At 60.6% G+C, this 12,304-nt stretch overlaps 1 protein-coding gene across 1 annotated transcript; it reads left to right on the forward strand.

The window, feature by feature from the left end:
* The first annotated feature begins 268 nt into the window (after positions 1-268).
* Kcnk18 (potassium two pore domain channel subfamily K member 18) lies at positions 269-11,463 on the forward strand. Its single transcript, XM_047554631.1, has 3 exons — positions 269-491; positions 2,768-2,896; positions 10,655-11,463. The coding sequence occupies exons 1-3, from the start codon at positions 269-271 to the stop codon at positions 11,461-11,463; spliced, it is 1,161 nt and encodes a 386-aa protein (XP_047410587.1).
* Positions 11,464-12,304: the final 841 nt, after the last annotated feature.

Below are 12,304 nucleotides of genomic sequence, written 5' to 3' on the forward strand. Positions count from 1 at the left end.
CTTCCCAGGCCCCTGCTAGCAGCTCCAGGCTGCCCAGGAGGATCCATGGCAATTTGAGGGGCTAGCAGGGCGCCGTCAGTAATTCCCACAAACTGAACAAGACGGGCTCTGACTGCTTCCCGAGTCCTGGGGGAGCCGCCCTGCACTTAGTGCTGGAGCCTGGCCACTCTCCTGCCACTCCCACTGTCCTCCTCCTGGCGGGGCCTGGATGCTCCAGCCTCCTCCCTGGGCTCCTCCTGCCGGGCCCTGTCCTGCATGCTCCAGGAGGATGGAGGCCAGGGGGCCGCCCCAGGCCAGGGGGTGCTGCCCGGAGGCCATGGGAAAGCTCTTCCCTGGCCTATGCTTCTTCTGCTGCCTGGTGACCTACGCGCTGGTAGGTGCTGTGCTCTTCTCTGCCATTGAGGGCAGCCGGGTCCTGAGGCCAGAAGATGATGTGGTGTTCAAGGACTTCCTGCACAAGCTGTGTGGCATCCTGGAATGCAATGGGACAGGTAGGTGCCTCCCCTGGGTGGGGCAGCCTTTCCCAGGGGTGAGACAGCTTCCTGGGAGCAGCAGACTGGTCTGGGAGCTGCTGCCTGTGTCCTCCCAACTCCTGTGTGACATTAGGCAAAAGACCTCTCTCCGAGCCTCCTGTTGTCTCCTATGGAAAATAGGGAGATTAATGGATTCTCCGGGATGCTGTGAAGAATGCGGGAAGAACCCTGAGCCAGCTCCCAGCCCCACCCAGGCTCCCAGGCTGTGGGGAAGAGGATGCCCGGAGGTCTGGGCAGGACGGGGACAGAGGTGGAGCGGGGGCTTCTGAGGCTGCTCCTCAGAGCAAATGCCAGCCTGACCTGAGATTCATCCCTGGGAGTGGAACCATCCAAACTGGGCTTGGATCCCAGGATGAGCCAGCAGCCCGTCCGGACTCCCATTTTCAGTTTCAAAGGCCTTGTCTATTGTGGGGGTGGGGAGGCAAGGGTCGAAGGAGACCCAGGGGGCCTGGCTCTGGCAGCTGTTGCCCTTCCAGATTTGCCCATCTCTTGGAGAGAAGGGACCCCACAATCTGAGGGACCCTGCCAATCACAGGGACCCTGTGAGAGGCAGCAGCTAAGGGACAGGAAGCCTCAGGGAGACAGACACACTTCACAGGTGTCCTCCTTGAATGTGAGCTCTTGTTTCTACTCTGCTCTGCTCCCCAAAAGAAGCCTACAGAGGTGTATTCAACAGAGCAAGAGAAAACAAGAGAGAGTAAACAAATAAGACGAAGGAAGAGCAGGCTGTAGACGCCAGGACAAGAGCAGGGTGGCAGGAGCTTCGGACCCGTCCCGAGGAGCTGGCCTCAGCCCTGTGCTCCCTGCTCCTCCCATGGTTGGCCTGGCCTTGGGACTAGGTCCTTCAGCTGGTCCAAGCGGGGTGCATCTCCTCTGTGGAGGGCCCTGATCCCTTGCAGACAGACACAGGCCTACTCTGTGAACTGGGAGATGCCATGGCCCCTGCTGGGCACTTGAAGCCATCACAAGGACTAGACCTCCAGCAAGTTCAAGGCTCTCCAAAGCAGCCCACACCTCAGAATCATCCTGGAACCTGCCTACAGGAGACCTTCCCAGGCTCCTTCTCAGACCCACTCGATCAGGATCTCCAAGGGTGGCTGGGAATCTTATTTTTAAAAGATTTTCCCAGTGATTCTCAGGCACAGCAGGGTCTAGGAACACAGAGCTAGTTCAGCTTCATTTTCTACTGATTTTCATTGGCGATTAAAATGCTCAAGAAATGTAGACCCTGGGCCAATTGCATTTCACACAGTGCCCCACTGAATTCCCTGAGAACTGCTTACACTGCTTATAAATTATCCCCCTTTTACAGTGCAAGAAACTGAGGCACTGGGAGGTTAAAAACTTGCCCAAGTTCACAAACTAGAAAAATGGCGCCAGGATTCAGCCCCAGGCATCTGGACTCCAGAGTCTGAGCCTGGCACCTCCATGGCATGCTGCCTCCCACGTAGGAGACTGAGGCTGAGAGCAACCTCCTGTCCTTGGCCACAGCTACAGTAAGTGGTCAGGGTCTGACCTGAGCCCAAAAGCAGGTGTGTGGACTCCCGGGCTGGTGCCAGCCAGCAAGTGCTCTCGCTGCCCGTGTGCCATTCTCTTTGGACTGTACCAGACCAGAGCCTGGAGGGTGGTTTCTGGGGTCCCAAAGCCCACTGGCTGCCTAGGCCCATGGAACTAACTACTCAGCAACCACTCCGAGAAGCCAGGGTTGCCACACTGTCCTCTTGACCCAGGGGCCAATGTGAGGGACCCAAGGCTTCCCAGCCCATAAGGGAGGGCAGGTCACCTGGTGCCAGAGAACCCAGTCTGATCACCAGACCCCATCAGGCCTCATGCCACCTGGGAGCAGGTGTGATTTGCATCAGGAGTGCAGCTGAGTGTCCAGAGTCTTTTGCTCTCAGTTCTCACACATCCAACAGAGACAGAGAAAGAAGGTTTTATCCTTCCTTGAAAGGTGAAAGGAAGGGATGTTCTGGAAGTTCAGGAAGCTCCCCTCCCGAGGGCACCCAGCAGTCCCAAGGGGTCCAGGGCCTGCCTCTTAGGAGCTTCTCTCATGGGACTGTGTGGCTGTCTGCTCTCCACAGGGACCAGGGACTGAGATGTAGAAACAGTCTAAAGGAGGCCGGAGGGCCCAAGGGCAGAGCTTTGGTGCTGATGGGGACTGCAGGCCAGTCCCTTCGCTTGGGCAGGGCTGTCTTGGAGGGCAGCGGCCCTGCCTCACTCTCCTCTTTCTCCAGTTGTGGAAGGCAAGAAGCAGGACCTGCGGAAACACCTGCAGAGCATGAATCCCGAGTGGCTGCATCTGCCGGAAGACTGGACCTTCCTCAGCGCGCTCTTCTTCTGCTGCACGGTATTCAGCACCGTGGGTGAGTGCGGAGGTGGCTCAGCCCAAGCCACTGCCTGCCTGCCAGAGAGCTGGGGGGCCTTGGGGAAAGAGGGAGGCGGGGCCGGGCACCTGCCGGGGGCGGGGCTTGGAATTCAATTCATTCCATAGAAGTGCTGGTGCTGCGCCTGCCCTGTGCTACAAGAGGTCAGGGGCCCTCTGTGCAGATCAGAAGAGAGCATGCTTGCTTCAGTTGGTGCAGCCCCAGTCCGGGCAGAGCCCAGTGAGCAAAGGAAGGGCTGGGTTTGGGCCCTGCTGGTCCTCTCAACTGAGTGCTCTTTTCAAAGTGCCATCTAGTAGTGACAAGAACCTCACCTGGTTGGCAACAGGGCAGATGTGCCTCAGTCCTCAAGGAGCCCAAAGGATCCTGGGGGATACGGAAGCATTCGCAGTTGACCAAATGTAGACTCTGCGTGACAGTGACATGCTCAGGGCATCCTGAGAACAGGGAGTGGGGCAGCTGAACCAGCCTGCGGGGGGCACCCCAGCAGGAAGAACATCTTACAGGTCTCCTGGGGGGTGGGAACATCAGCTGAGTCTAGTGGCAGGCAGGAGCTGGCAGGGCAGGTGAGGTGGTGTGCGAAGAGGGTACTCCGGGCTCAGAGTGGCACCAGCAAAGGTGGAACAGCACGAGGAGCGTCAGGAGCAGAAGCACTGAAGTCACAGGAGCGGAGAGGCGAGAACCAGGGGAGGCTGACCACGGGCTCAGGAGGCTGTGTCGACCCCGAGGCAGCGAGTGACCGCAGGACTCAGCACCCCCAAGAGACCACGCTTCTGCAGCAGTCTAGGGGACAGGGATGACAGCCTGGCCTAGGGCAATGGCCGTGAGGCTGGAGGAGAGCAGCAAGGACGCTTCAGAGGAAAACCCAGGCCGACTGGCTGGAGGCGAGGACGATCCGGGCAGACCAGGGTTTCTGTCAGGTGGGATGGGCAGCTGTGGGAAGGTGTGAGGATGGAGGCTGGGAACAGAGGCGCTGATCTTGGGGACAGTGGAGTGTGAGTCCCAGTGGCCTCCAAATGGAGACCCCCAGCCTCTGGAAACGTGGGCCTGGGGATCTGGGGAGGGGCAGGGCTGGAGAGGGGGGTTTCGGAGTCTCCAGCACCTAGATGACATCTGAAACCATGGGACTAGAGCAGAGCACTAGAGAAGGGTGTGGCATAGAGATGGGGACAGCACGTAGGGCACCAGGAGCCAGACTGACGCAGCAGCAGTGGTAACCAGTGCCGTTACCTGGCCAGGCGCTGCCCAATCACCTCCTGTGATGCTCACAGGTATCCTGAGCATCAGGTGCTGAGTCCCATGTTCTGAACCCAGAGAGGAAAAGACAGAGGCTCAGGTAACACAGCAGGTTGAGTTGCCAGTTAGCAATAGTCATAGGGTCTCCTGATCCAGCGATCTTTCCCCAGAGGAAATCTGCTCACCTTGCAGGTTCATGGGGTGCTGGGGGCCCTGTGCACCCTGCTCAGGGAGCCCCAGAGTGAGACGATTGATTCTAGCAAGGGCACCCAGATTCTGGCAGCATCCTCATAGGGAGAATGGAGCAGGTGGCATCCTGTGGAGGGAGGGCGTTCGGAGGAGGGAGGAGAGGCCTCACCAAGTCCCTGCTCCTGCTTTGTGTGTGTCTCCAGTGCCCAAGCTGAGAGAGACGCCTATGTACAAGTCCTCCAGGGGTGGACCTTCCAGGGCCCAGGCAGGGAGGGGCATGGGGGGAGCTGTCCCTCCACTGGGACCACCCACTCATTTAAAGAAGGGCTCCCAGGACCCTCCAAGCCACACACACTCCACTTAGTTACCCCGAAAAGTCTGAATTCTGGGTGACAGAAGACACTGGAATGGGATGTGGAGATAACCTTGCCTCCCTCCCCCTCCACCCCCTCCATTTCCTCCTTCTCCCTCCTTTCCTGTCTCTCTCCCTTCCTCCCCCCTCCCTCCCCCTCTGTCCTGACTTCCTCACAGATGCTCCCTGAGCAGCAGCACACAGCAGGGTGACCCTGGCTGGCACTTTGCACTGAAGTTGCCCGGCATCTCTCATGATGAGCTCCTCTGCTCTCACAGCAGGCAGAGGTGGTCGGCTGTCCAAGTTCGAAGGGGAAACCGAGGCGTGGCAGGTCTGCCAGTTGTGGAAGGTCACACAGCACTGTGCACTGAGGCCAGGCCAGGCCTTAACCCGACCCTGCACTGCCTCCCTGTGTCCCTGACTTCTGTGTCCCCAGCACACAGAACTGGCTGCTGCTCCCTGCCCTGTGGGGCTCTAGTGCAGGCCAGGAAGGGACAGGGAAGGATGAGCCCACAGCCCCATAAACACCCAGCAGCTTGGCAGTGTGTCAGGTGAAACAGGAAGGGAGGGGTCCTGATTTCTCTGGGAGGGGCTGGGGCCTCCCTGTGGAAGTGACTTGTGACCCCAGGTCTGGGGTGTCAGTCATTAGTGAGGCACAGAAGGACACAAGACCTTCCCTGGCAGAGGAGAAGACCCAGGCAAAGCTGGGGGCTTAGTGGCCCCTTGGAAGAGACCATGGCCTGGGAGCAGAGCCCAGGGCAGAGAGAGGTGGGACCCTGGCTGGGAGTGAGGCCTGCCGGGCTGGATGGGGCTGGTCTTGTGCCTGGTCTCTGAGTCCCCAGGCCAGCACTGAGGTCCCTGTGGTAAGGCCTGCTCCAACCTGGCCTGCCCAGCCTGGCTTCCCTTTGGAGGTGCAGCAGGTTGGGCAGGCTGGGAGAGGCCAGAGTCCCCCTTGGTGGGACAGGTGAGAGGAGGGGAGGGAGGACTGCCCTCAGCCAGGCCCTGGCGTCCTGGGTCAGAGCCCTCCCCAGGAGCGTGGCTGCTCACTAGTTTCTGCCCCTGCTGCTCATGGGGATTTCATGAGCCCTGGGTTTTCTCCATCCTGCTCAGTGGTCACAAGGCCACCTTCTCAAACACACCAGCTCTCACAGGGAAAGGGCTGCCCTTCCCCTAGCATGGGGCTGAGACAGGTAAGGCTCTCTTCCCGGAAGCCTCCCTCTGGGTCTGCTTTCCACAGTCAACAAGTTCGGGCAAAAGAGGGCTCCCCAGGTGAACTGGAGCAAACTGATCTCTGCTCACCTGGGGGAGGGGCTAGGCTCTGTGGGAGGGACAGGAGAGTGGCAGCTGAGTAGCACCAGCCTCTGCTGCCACCTGCTGCAGGAACAATGTGCAGGCGAGGGAGCAGCAAGGCAGCTGTGGCTGCTGGTCTTCCCGGAGGCTGACACAGGTGGGCAGGGTAGGGGCAGAGAGCCTAAGAACAGCAGGCCAGCAGCCCACCAGTGCCCGCCTGGGCTCAGCGGCTCTATGGGCCTTATATGAACTCTCACAACAGCCCCAGAGGCGAGGGGCTGGCAATGTCCCCTTCCTCAGCTGAGGGAGCAGTGGTCAGGGTGGTCGAGGACACCAGGCCAGAGGCAGGACAGATCAGGCCCCTGCTGCCTTTCCAGGCCCCCTGGCTCAGGGATCCCATAGAGGAGAGCCCAGCCACAGACGGCAGCAACAGGAAGCCGCTGAGGTGAGCCCAGGGCGAAAAGCTGGGGCACAGCTCGTCGCCCCTCAGGAATGGGGTGCTCTGATGCACGCTTCTCAGCCTGGGCCCTGGGGCCTCCGGTGATGGACAATTCTCTGTTGTGGGTGGCTGTCCACTGTGGGGGCTGAGAGCAGGCCCCTGCCCCTCCCACTGTGGCCGCCTGAAATGTCTCCAGATGCTTCCAGATGGCCCCGTGGAGAGGCACAGACCTTTACAGAGGTCCTCACAGTGTGCTCCTGGACACGCAGCCTCAGGGTCCCTGGGGAACTTCTGAGGAGGGCGGATCATCCTCAGGCCCCATCCTAGACCTGCGGAGCCAGAAGCTGGAGGTGAGGGGCCCGCCATGCATTTCTGAAGAGCTCTCCCCTCGGTTCTGGGCCCACTAGCATTTGGGAAGCGCTCGCCTGCCCTCGAGGTGCCCAGGCCTGCTGCAGCCTGGAGTCACCTGCTGTCCAGCCCCATGGCGGACCCCGCCCAGGACCATCAGGCCAGGCTTCCCGGACCAGGCCCAGGCGGCAGTGCCTCCCAGGGCGCTGGGCCATGCCAGTGGAGGCCCGGCTGAGCCTCCCTGGTCTGGCGGAATGCATTAGCTTGCTCTAGGTGTCAGGAAGCCAGGCCGCCACCCAGTGTCCCAGTCAATTAGCAGCCTGGCTGGCAGGGATCAGGGCTGCAGGAGGAGCCGGGAGGCCTCACATGGTCTGTGGTTGGAAATGGTGTCTCGGGCTCCTCGAGAAGCTGGGTCCTGCCCTGCATCTGGGCCACCTGAGCAGCACCTGCCTCCATGCTGAGAAAGGGCGGCTGGCAGGCGCAAGGCTGCTCAGTCCCCAGCCCCGGGCAGCTGGATCGACCCCCATGTGGTGGTGAGGAAACTGTTGCACCGGGGACACTCAGGCTGAGTGCAGGGCCTGGCGGCACCGGGACATCAGAGTGCAGGGGGGGTGGCCTGCTGCTCCTCACGCCCGCAGCGTCCAGGACTGTGGTCACTCATGCAGGGCCTCTGCAGGGCCGCCCGTGCTCGGAGGCTGGCTTCCGTGGGCAGCTGGAGCGCAGGCGTCCTCGGGGTTCCTCTCTCTCTAGGAGGCAGCACGAGGCTCCAGGCCCCCACTAACTCACCCTTGCCAGGAGAGCCCAGGACTGGGCACGAGCCTGTCGCCCTGTTTCTGGACTCCACATGCAGAATCCCGGGTGCGGGGCAAAAATTGTCAGCACATCACCCTGACCCAGCATTCAGTTGGCTCCGGCTGTATGCATTAGTCCAGGGTTCCTTTCTGAGGCCCCAAGACCACACCATCTCCCTTGCTGCTCAGGCCTCTGTCCACACTCACACCTAGCCAGTCCCTGTCCTGCCTGTCCCAGCTCCCACCTTAGCCCAGCCCCAGCCCTGCTCCTGGAAGGATGGGTGCTGGGTGTCCCAGTGTCCCCTGGAGCCATGGCCACCTGTGCTGGACCTGCTGTTGGCGGCACAGCTGTGCTCTTTCCAGGTGCAGCCGAGAGCGTGTTCCTTCCTGTGGCTGCTGTAGACATCCCGACACAGTGGCCACTTCAGGCCAGAGACACGTCTTCTCTGTGGCGCTGCAGGAGGCAGTGTGGACCCAGCTGCCCTGATGGGAAAACTCAAGGAGTTGCGGGCGGGTCCCTCCAGGGCTCAGGAGGCATCTCCCTGCCTGGTCCATCCTGGGTGGCGACCAGCTTTCCTTGGCCACCTGTGGCTGCAGTGCCCAGTCTCTGCCCTGAGTCACATGGCCTCCCCCTCCTCCCTCTGTGTGAAGCCCCCTCTGCCTCTTCCTGTTCCAGAGGCTTCTGGTGGTCCTGAGGGTCCCAGGATGAAAGGCTGATGGCATCTCAAAATCCATGCACACCTGGGAAAAGACCCTCCCCCTTTCCAACAAGGCAGGACTTGCAGGTTCCAGGAATCAGGACCTGGACTATTTGGGGGGTCTTTTCAGCCCCCCACACTGACCTAGGAACCCACTTGTGTCGTGTGAGCTCTTAGACCCTGCCTGTGTGTCCACCGTCTGGCTCCCTTGTCTACTGGCCACATTGGCCTTCTCTCCGATCCTCACACAGGGTACCAGCTCCATACCGGTGACACCTTTGTAGAAAATTAGAAAGCAGCATCTCCTCTGGGCAGACACAGTCTGTTCCTGTGCTCCAGCTCGCAGCTTGCTCTGTGCAGGGAGGCTGGCTTTCAGCTGCTCACGCCCTCTGGGTGGGCAGAGCGCACACTGCCTTAGCACACCAGCAGCCCCTCTCAGACCCACCCCAGGACCTCTGCACATGCTGCTGCCACTTCTGCAAATGGAATCTTGGTCATCCTTCCAAACTCAACTCAAGAGTCCCCTCCCCAAGAAACCTCACCTGAGCTGAAATCTAGCCCGGTGCCTAGAGGAGTCTGCACTGTTCCCCCTGCCATCAATCTCCATGGCTGATGACACGCTCACAGGTGTGCTGTGGATGCCCATCTGCCTCCCTTGCTAATGAGGACGCTCAGCAAGATTCCACGCCACCTCTGCTTGACCAGCGGTCATGTACCCAGTGCATGCAGGAAGCACTCAATATGCACTGAACAAACCATGCACTCATGGAGGTACAACCCTGCCACCGTGTGGTGCCACCCTGGAGGCAGCCAGAGCAGTGAGGAGTCTTGGGACACATGGAAATGGACGAGTCCCCTGGAGGGCCAAGCTCCTGCCCTTGCCCTGGCCTGGGAGGGTGGGTGTCCCTGATGCCCGCCTGCTCCTGGAAGGCAGAGCCAGAGGCCAGTTCACCCCAGGGAGCTGCAGTCCTGTGGAGCTTGGCACCCGGCCAGCCTGGGAACAGATTCAAATTAATTTACATAATTGGGCTGCACTCTGCAGTGTTAATCAGCCTTTATGGCATCCAACACGGGACTCAGGCCTCGGGCACAGGAGTTGTGCCCTGCCGTCCATGCCATCGAGGCTTGGCCACTCCCGAGGATGTGAGCCCGTGTCGGGCCTGGAGGTCTCTCTGCTGGTCCTTGCAGAGTGGGGGTGAAAGGGAAGGACCCATGCCCAGCGTGGAGACCCTGGCCACTCCTCCTTGGCCTGACCGGCTGGTGTTCCCGGGCTGAGAGGTCCAGACCTGACCTGAGAGCATTTTGGGCATGGAGAGCCTGTAGGTTGGACGCCCCTTTCCCTTCTTGCTCACAGCTGTGCCCTTGGCACCAGGCTTCTCTCCTTGTGCCTCAGTTTCCCCATTCGAGGGTAGAGACAGGCCCCTTGAGTGTGGTGGATCCAGCCCACAATGAGAGCTCCAGGCAGCTGCCAGCTGTCCAGTGCTGGGACACCAGGGTCACCACTGGGGAGCAGGACCCAGCCCCATGTCGTCTCCCCAGCTGGTCACTCTACCTGTAGGGACAGTCTCGTGGTTCAGAGGTGTGAAACCTGGAAACACAAGCAGTCAGGTAACAGTCTAGCCCGTGGCAGAGCTGGAACTTGATCCAGGGTGTGGCTTCAGCCTGCTGCTGGCTCCCAGCTCCATGTCACTGTGGGCACGTCCACCTCCTCTTGGGCCACCCTTGCCTCTGTGGGCAAGAGCTGGGTGGGATTCTTCCAACCTTGCAATTGTCCCAGCACCCCGCCCACACTACTGAGCACACAGTTGGTGTCTAATGAGCGCCTATGTGGAAAAACACACACAGAGGGCCAGATGGTCACAGGGACAAAGGTAGCTTCTTAGAGCCAGTGACTCTGGAGGATGAGGTGGTGGTTTGGGGGCACATTCTCTGTTCCTCTCCTGAGTTCCTCTTCTCCTTCCAGGGGAGCAGAGCAATCCTCATGGGGACCCTCAGAAAAGCCACAGTGGAATGAGGGGCTGTCCTCTTCCCTAAACACGGGCTGTCCCTGCACAAGGTCATCTGGAGGCAGGAATATGCATGAGTGTTTCCTACTCCTTAGGAGGAGCTGGTCCCACCCCGTCCCTCCTCCAAGGCAGGCACAGTGCCCAGCAGGTGGCGAAGGCTTCCAGTCCCATATTTTAATTTCATTCATTCATTTGCGTTTGGTGCTGGGAGTTGGACCCAGGCCTTGTGCAGCCCAAGCCCTCGCTCTGCCACTGAGCACCCCTGGGTACAGGTAAACTTTACCCATCGTGTAGGACATTACGCCAAGGACAGGAAAGGACGGGGCTCAGGGAAGACTGTGGGAGGGGCGTTGGGAACAGAAACCAACCCAGGCTCTGTCCTCTCCTCCAGGGTATGGCCACCTCTACCCGGTCACCAAGCCTGGCAAGTACCTGTGCATGCTCTATGCTCTCTTTGGGATCCCGCTGATGTTCCTGGTTCTCACGGACATAGGTGACATCCTGGCCACCATCTTCTCCGAGTCCTACAATCAGTTCCGAAAACTCCCTTTGCTCCCTGGCGCCCCCTCTGAGGGGTGCCCTGGGCTGCGCTGCAGGAGGAAGCCTCAGGCCGAGCCCCCGGAGGCCGCCCGGACCATCCCTCAGATCGTCATCAGCACTGAGGAGCCCCAGGGCCCCAAGCCCGGCAAGCGCCCCTCAGTCCCAGGCAGAGCCTCGGAGCTGTTGGAGAGGCTCCTGTCCCCACAGGAGAAACAGAGCCTGCAGGCCCCGGGCCCCGGGGCCATGGAGAGGAGCAACTCGTGCCCGGAGCTGGCGCTGGGGCGGCTGTCTGCCTCCATCCTCAGCAACCTGGACCAGGTGGGGCGGCCGGTGGAGAGGCTGGACGTGCCCCTGGCTGCCATTGCCCTGGTGGTCCTGGCCTACATTTCCTGTGCCGCCGCCCTCATCCCCATCTGGGAGACCAAGCTGAACTTCGAGAGCGCCTTCTACTTCTGCTTCATCACCCTGACCACCATCGGCTTTGGGGACACCCGGTTAGAGCACCCCGCCTTCTTCCTGTTCTTCTCCCTGTACCTCATCATCGGCATGGAGCTGGTCTGCATCGCCTTCAAGCTGCTGCAAGCCAGGCTCCTGCGCGGCTGTGCGGACCTCATGCTCTTCCTGGCCCAGGGCAAGCTCTGCCGCCTCGTGCGAGAGTGAAGCCCGGCCTTCCAGACAGACTGGAGCTGGGTCTCACCTGGGTGGGTCAGAGCAGTGACACTGAAGCCCGTCCTCCGACCTTGGGGCTTGGGGACACACCCTGCACGAAGGCTGAATTTGGCCTTGTGGCCTCCGGAATCCAGGGAAAGCCCTTCACACTTCACCCCAGTCCAGGTGAACTGTGTGTGCGTTTGTAGAAGCACCGCACTTACTACCTTATGCTGTCACTGCCTGCCTGTGACTCAAGGAAAGCCAAACTGTGTCCTCGAAATTGTACTTTCATCCAGATAAGCCTTCCTGAGCTGCTCCCGGCCACCACTGAGGAGGCAGAGGGCGCCTGAGCAGCCTCTTCTCCCCAGGGACTGCATGGAGGCCGTCAGAGCCGCCCTGCCCAGCCACTGCAGCCACGCGGTGGCACTGTCACCTGAGTGCATGGGGCCTGGCAGATGTCCTATTGCTGGATTCTGTGTGACCACTTCCCTCTCTCCTTGAAGGTGATGGTGCCTCCCGGGCGGGCTGGCCCTGAGGCCCTGGAGACCCCAGGGTGGGTGGACACACCTGAGCAGTTCCCAGCGGGGGTCCTGTGAATTGACTGCCCTGTGCATCGCTGCCGTGGGTGCCCTGTCCCTCGTCCTGTTGGGAGAGCCCCCTTTGCCTCCCTTTGAGCACAGACTCTGGTCACTAAGGTGTGGACACGTCAGCCAGGGTGAGTGAGAGGGGGAAATGCCTGCAGGCTGCACTCAGGCGACAACCAGTGGGAGCTGGTGGCTTCGGGCGCCCAGCCCCTTTGCCCTGTCTGGGGTCACTCCGGGTGCTGTACGCTGTCCCTCTGTTCTCAGGG

The sequence above is a fragment of the Sciurus carolinensis genome, chromosome 5, assembly GCF_902686445.1.
Source record: "Sciurus carolinensis chromosome 5, mSciCar1.2, whole genome shotgun sequence".
NCBI lineage: Eukaryota > Metazoa > Chordata > Mammalia > Rodentia > Sciuridae > Sciurus > Sciurus carolinensis.

What these genes read in the sequence shown, in the direction of transcription:
- Kcnk18 (XM_047554631.1), top strand. Translation starts at nt 269, where the DNA reads ATGGAGGCCAGGGGGCCGCCCCAGGCCAGGGGGTGCTGCCCGGAGGCC. An exon ending in CCTGGAATGCAATGGGACAG is followed by an intron (nt 492 to 2,767) that starts GTAGGTGCCTCC and finishes CTCTTTCTCCAG; the next exon opens with TTGTGGAAGGCAAGAAGCAG. An exon ending in CACGGTATTCAGCACCGTGG is followed by an intron (nt 2,897 to 10,654) that starts GTGAGTGCGGAG and finishes CCTCTCCTCCAG; the next exon opens with GGTATGGCCACCTCTACCCG.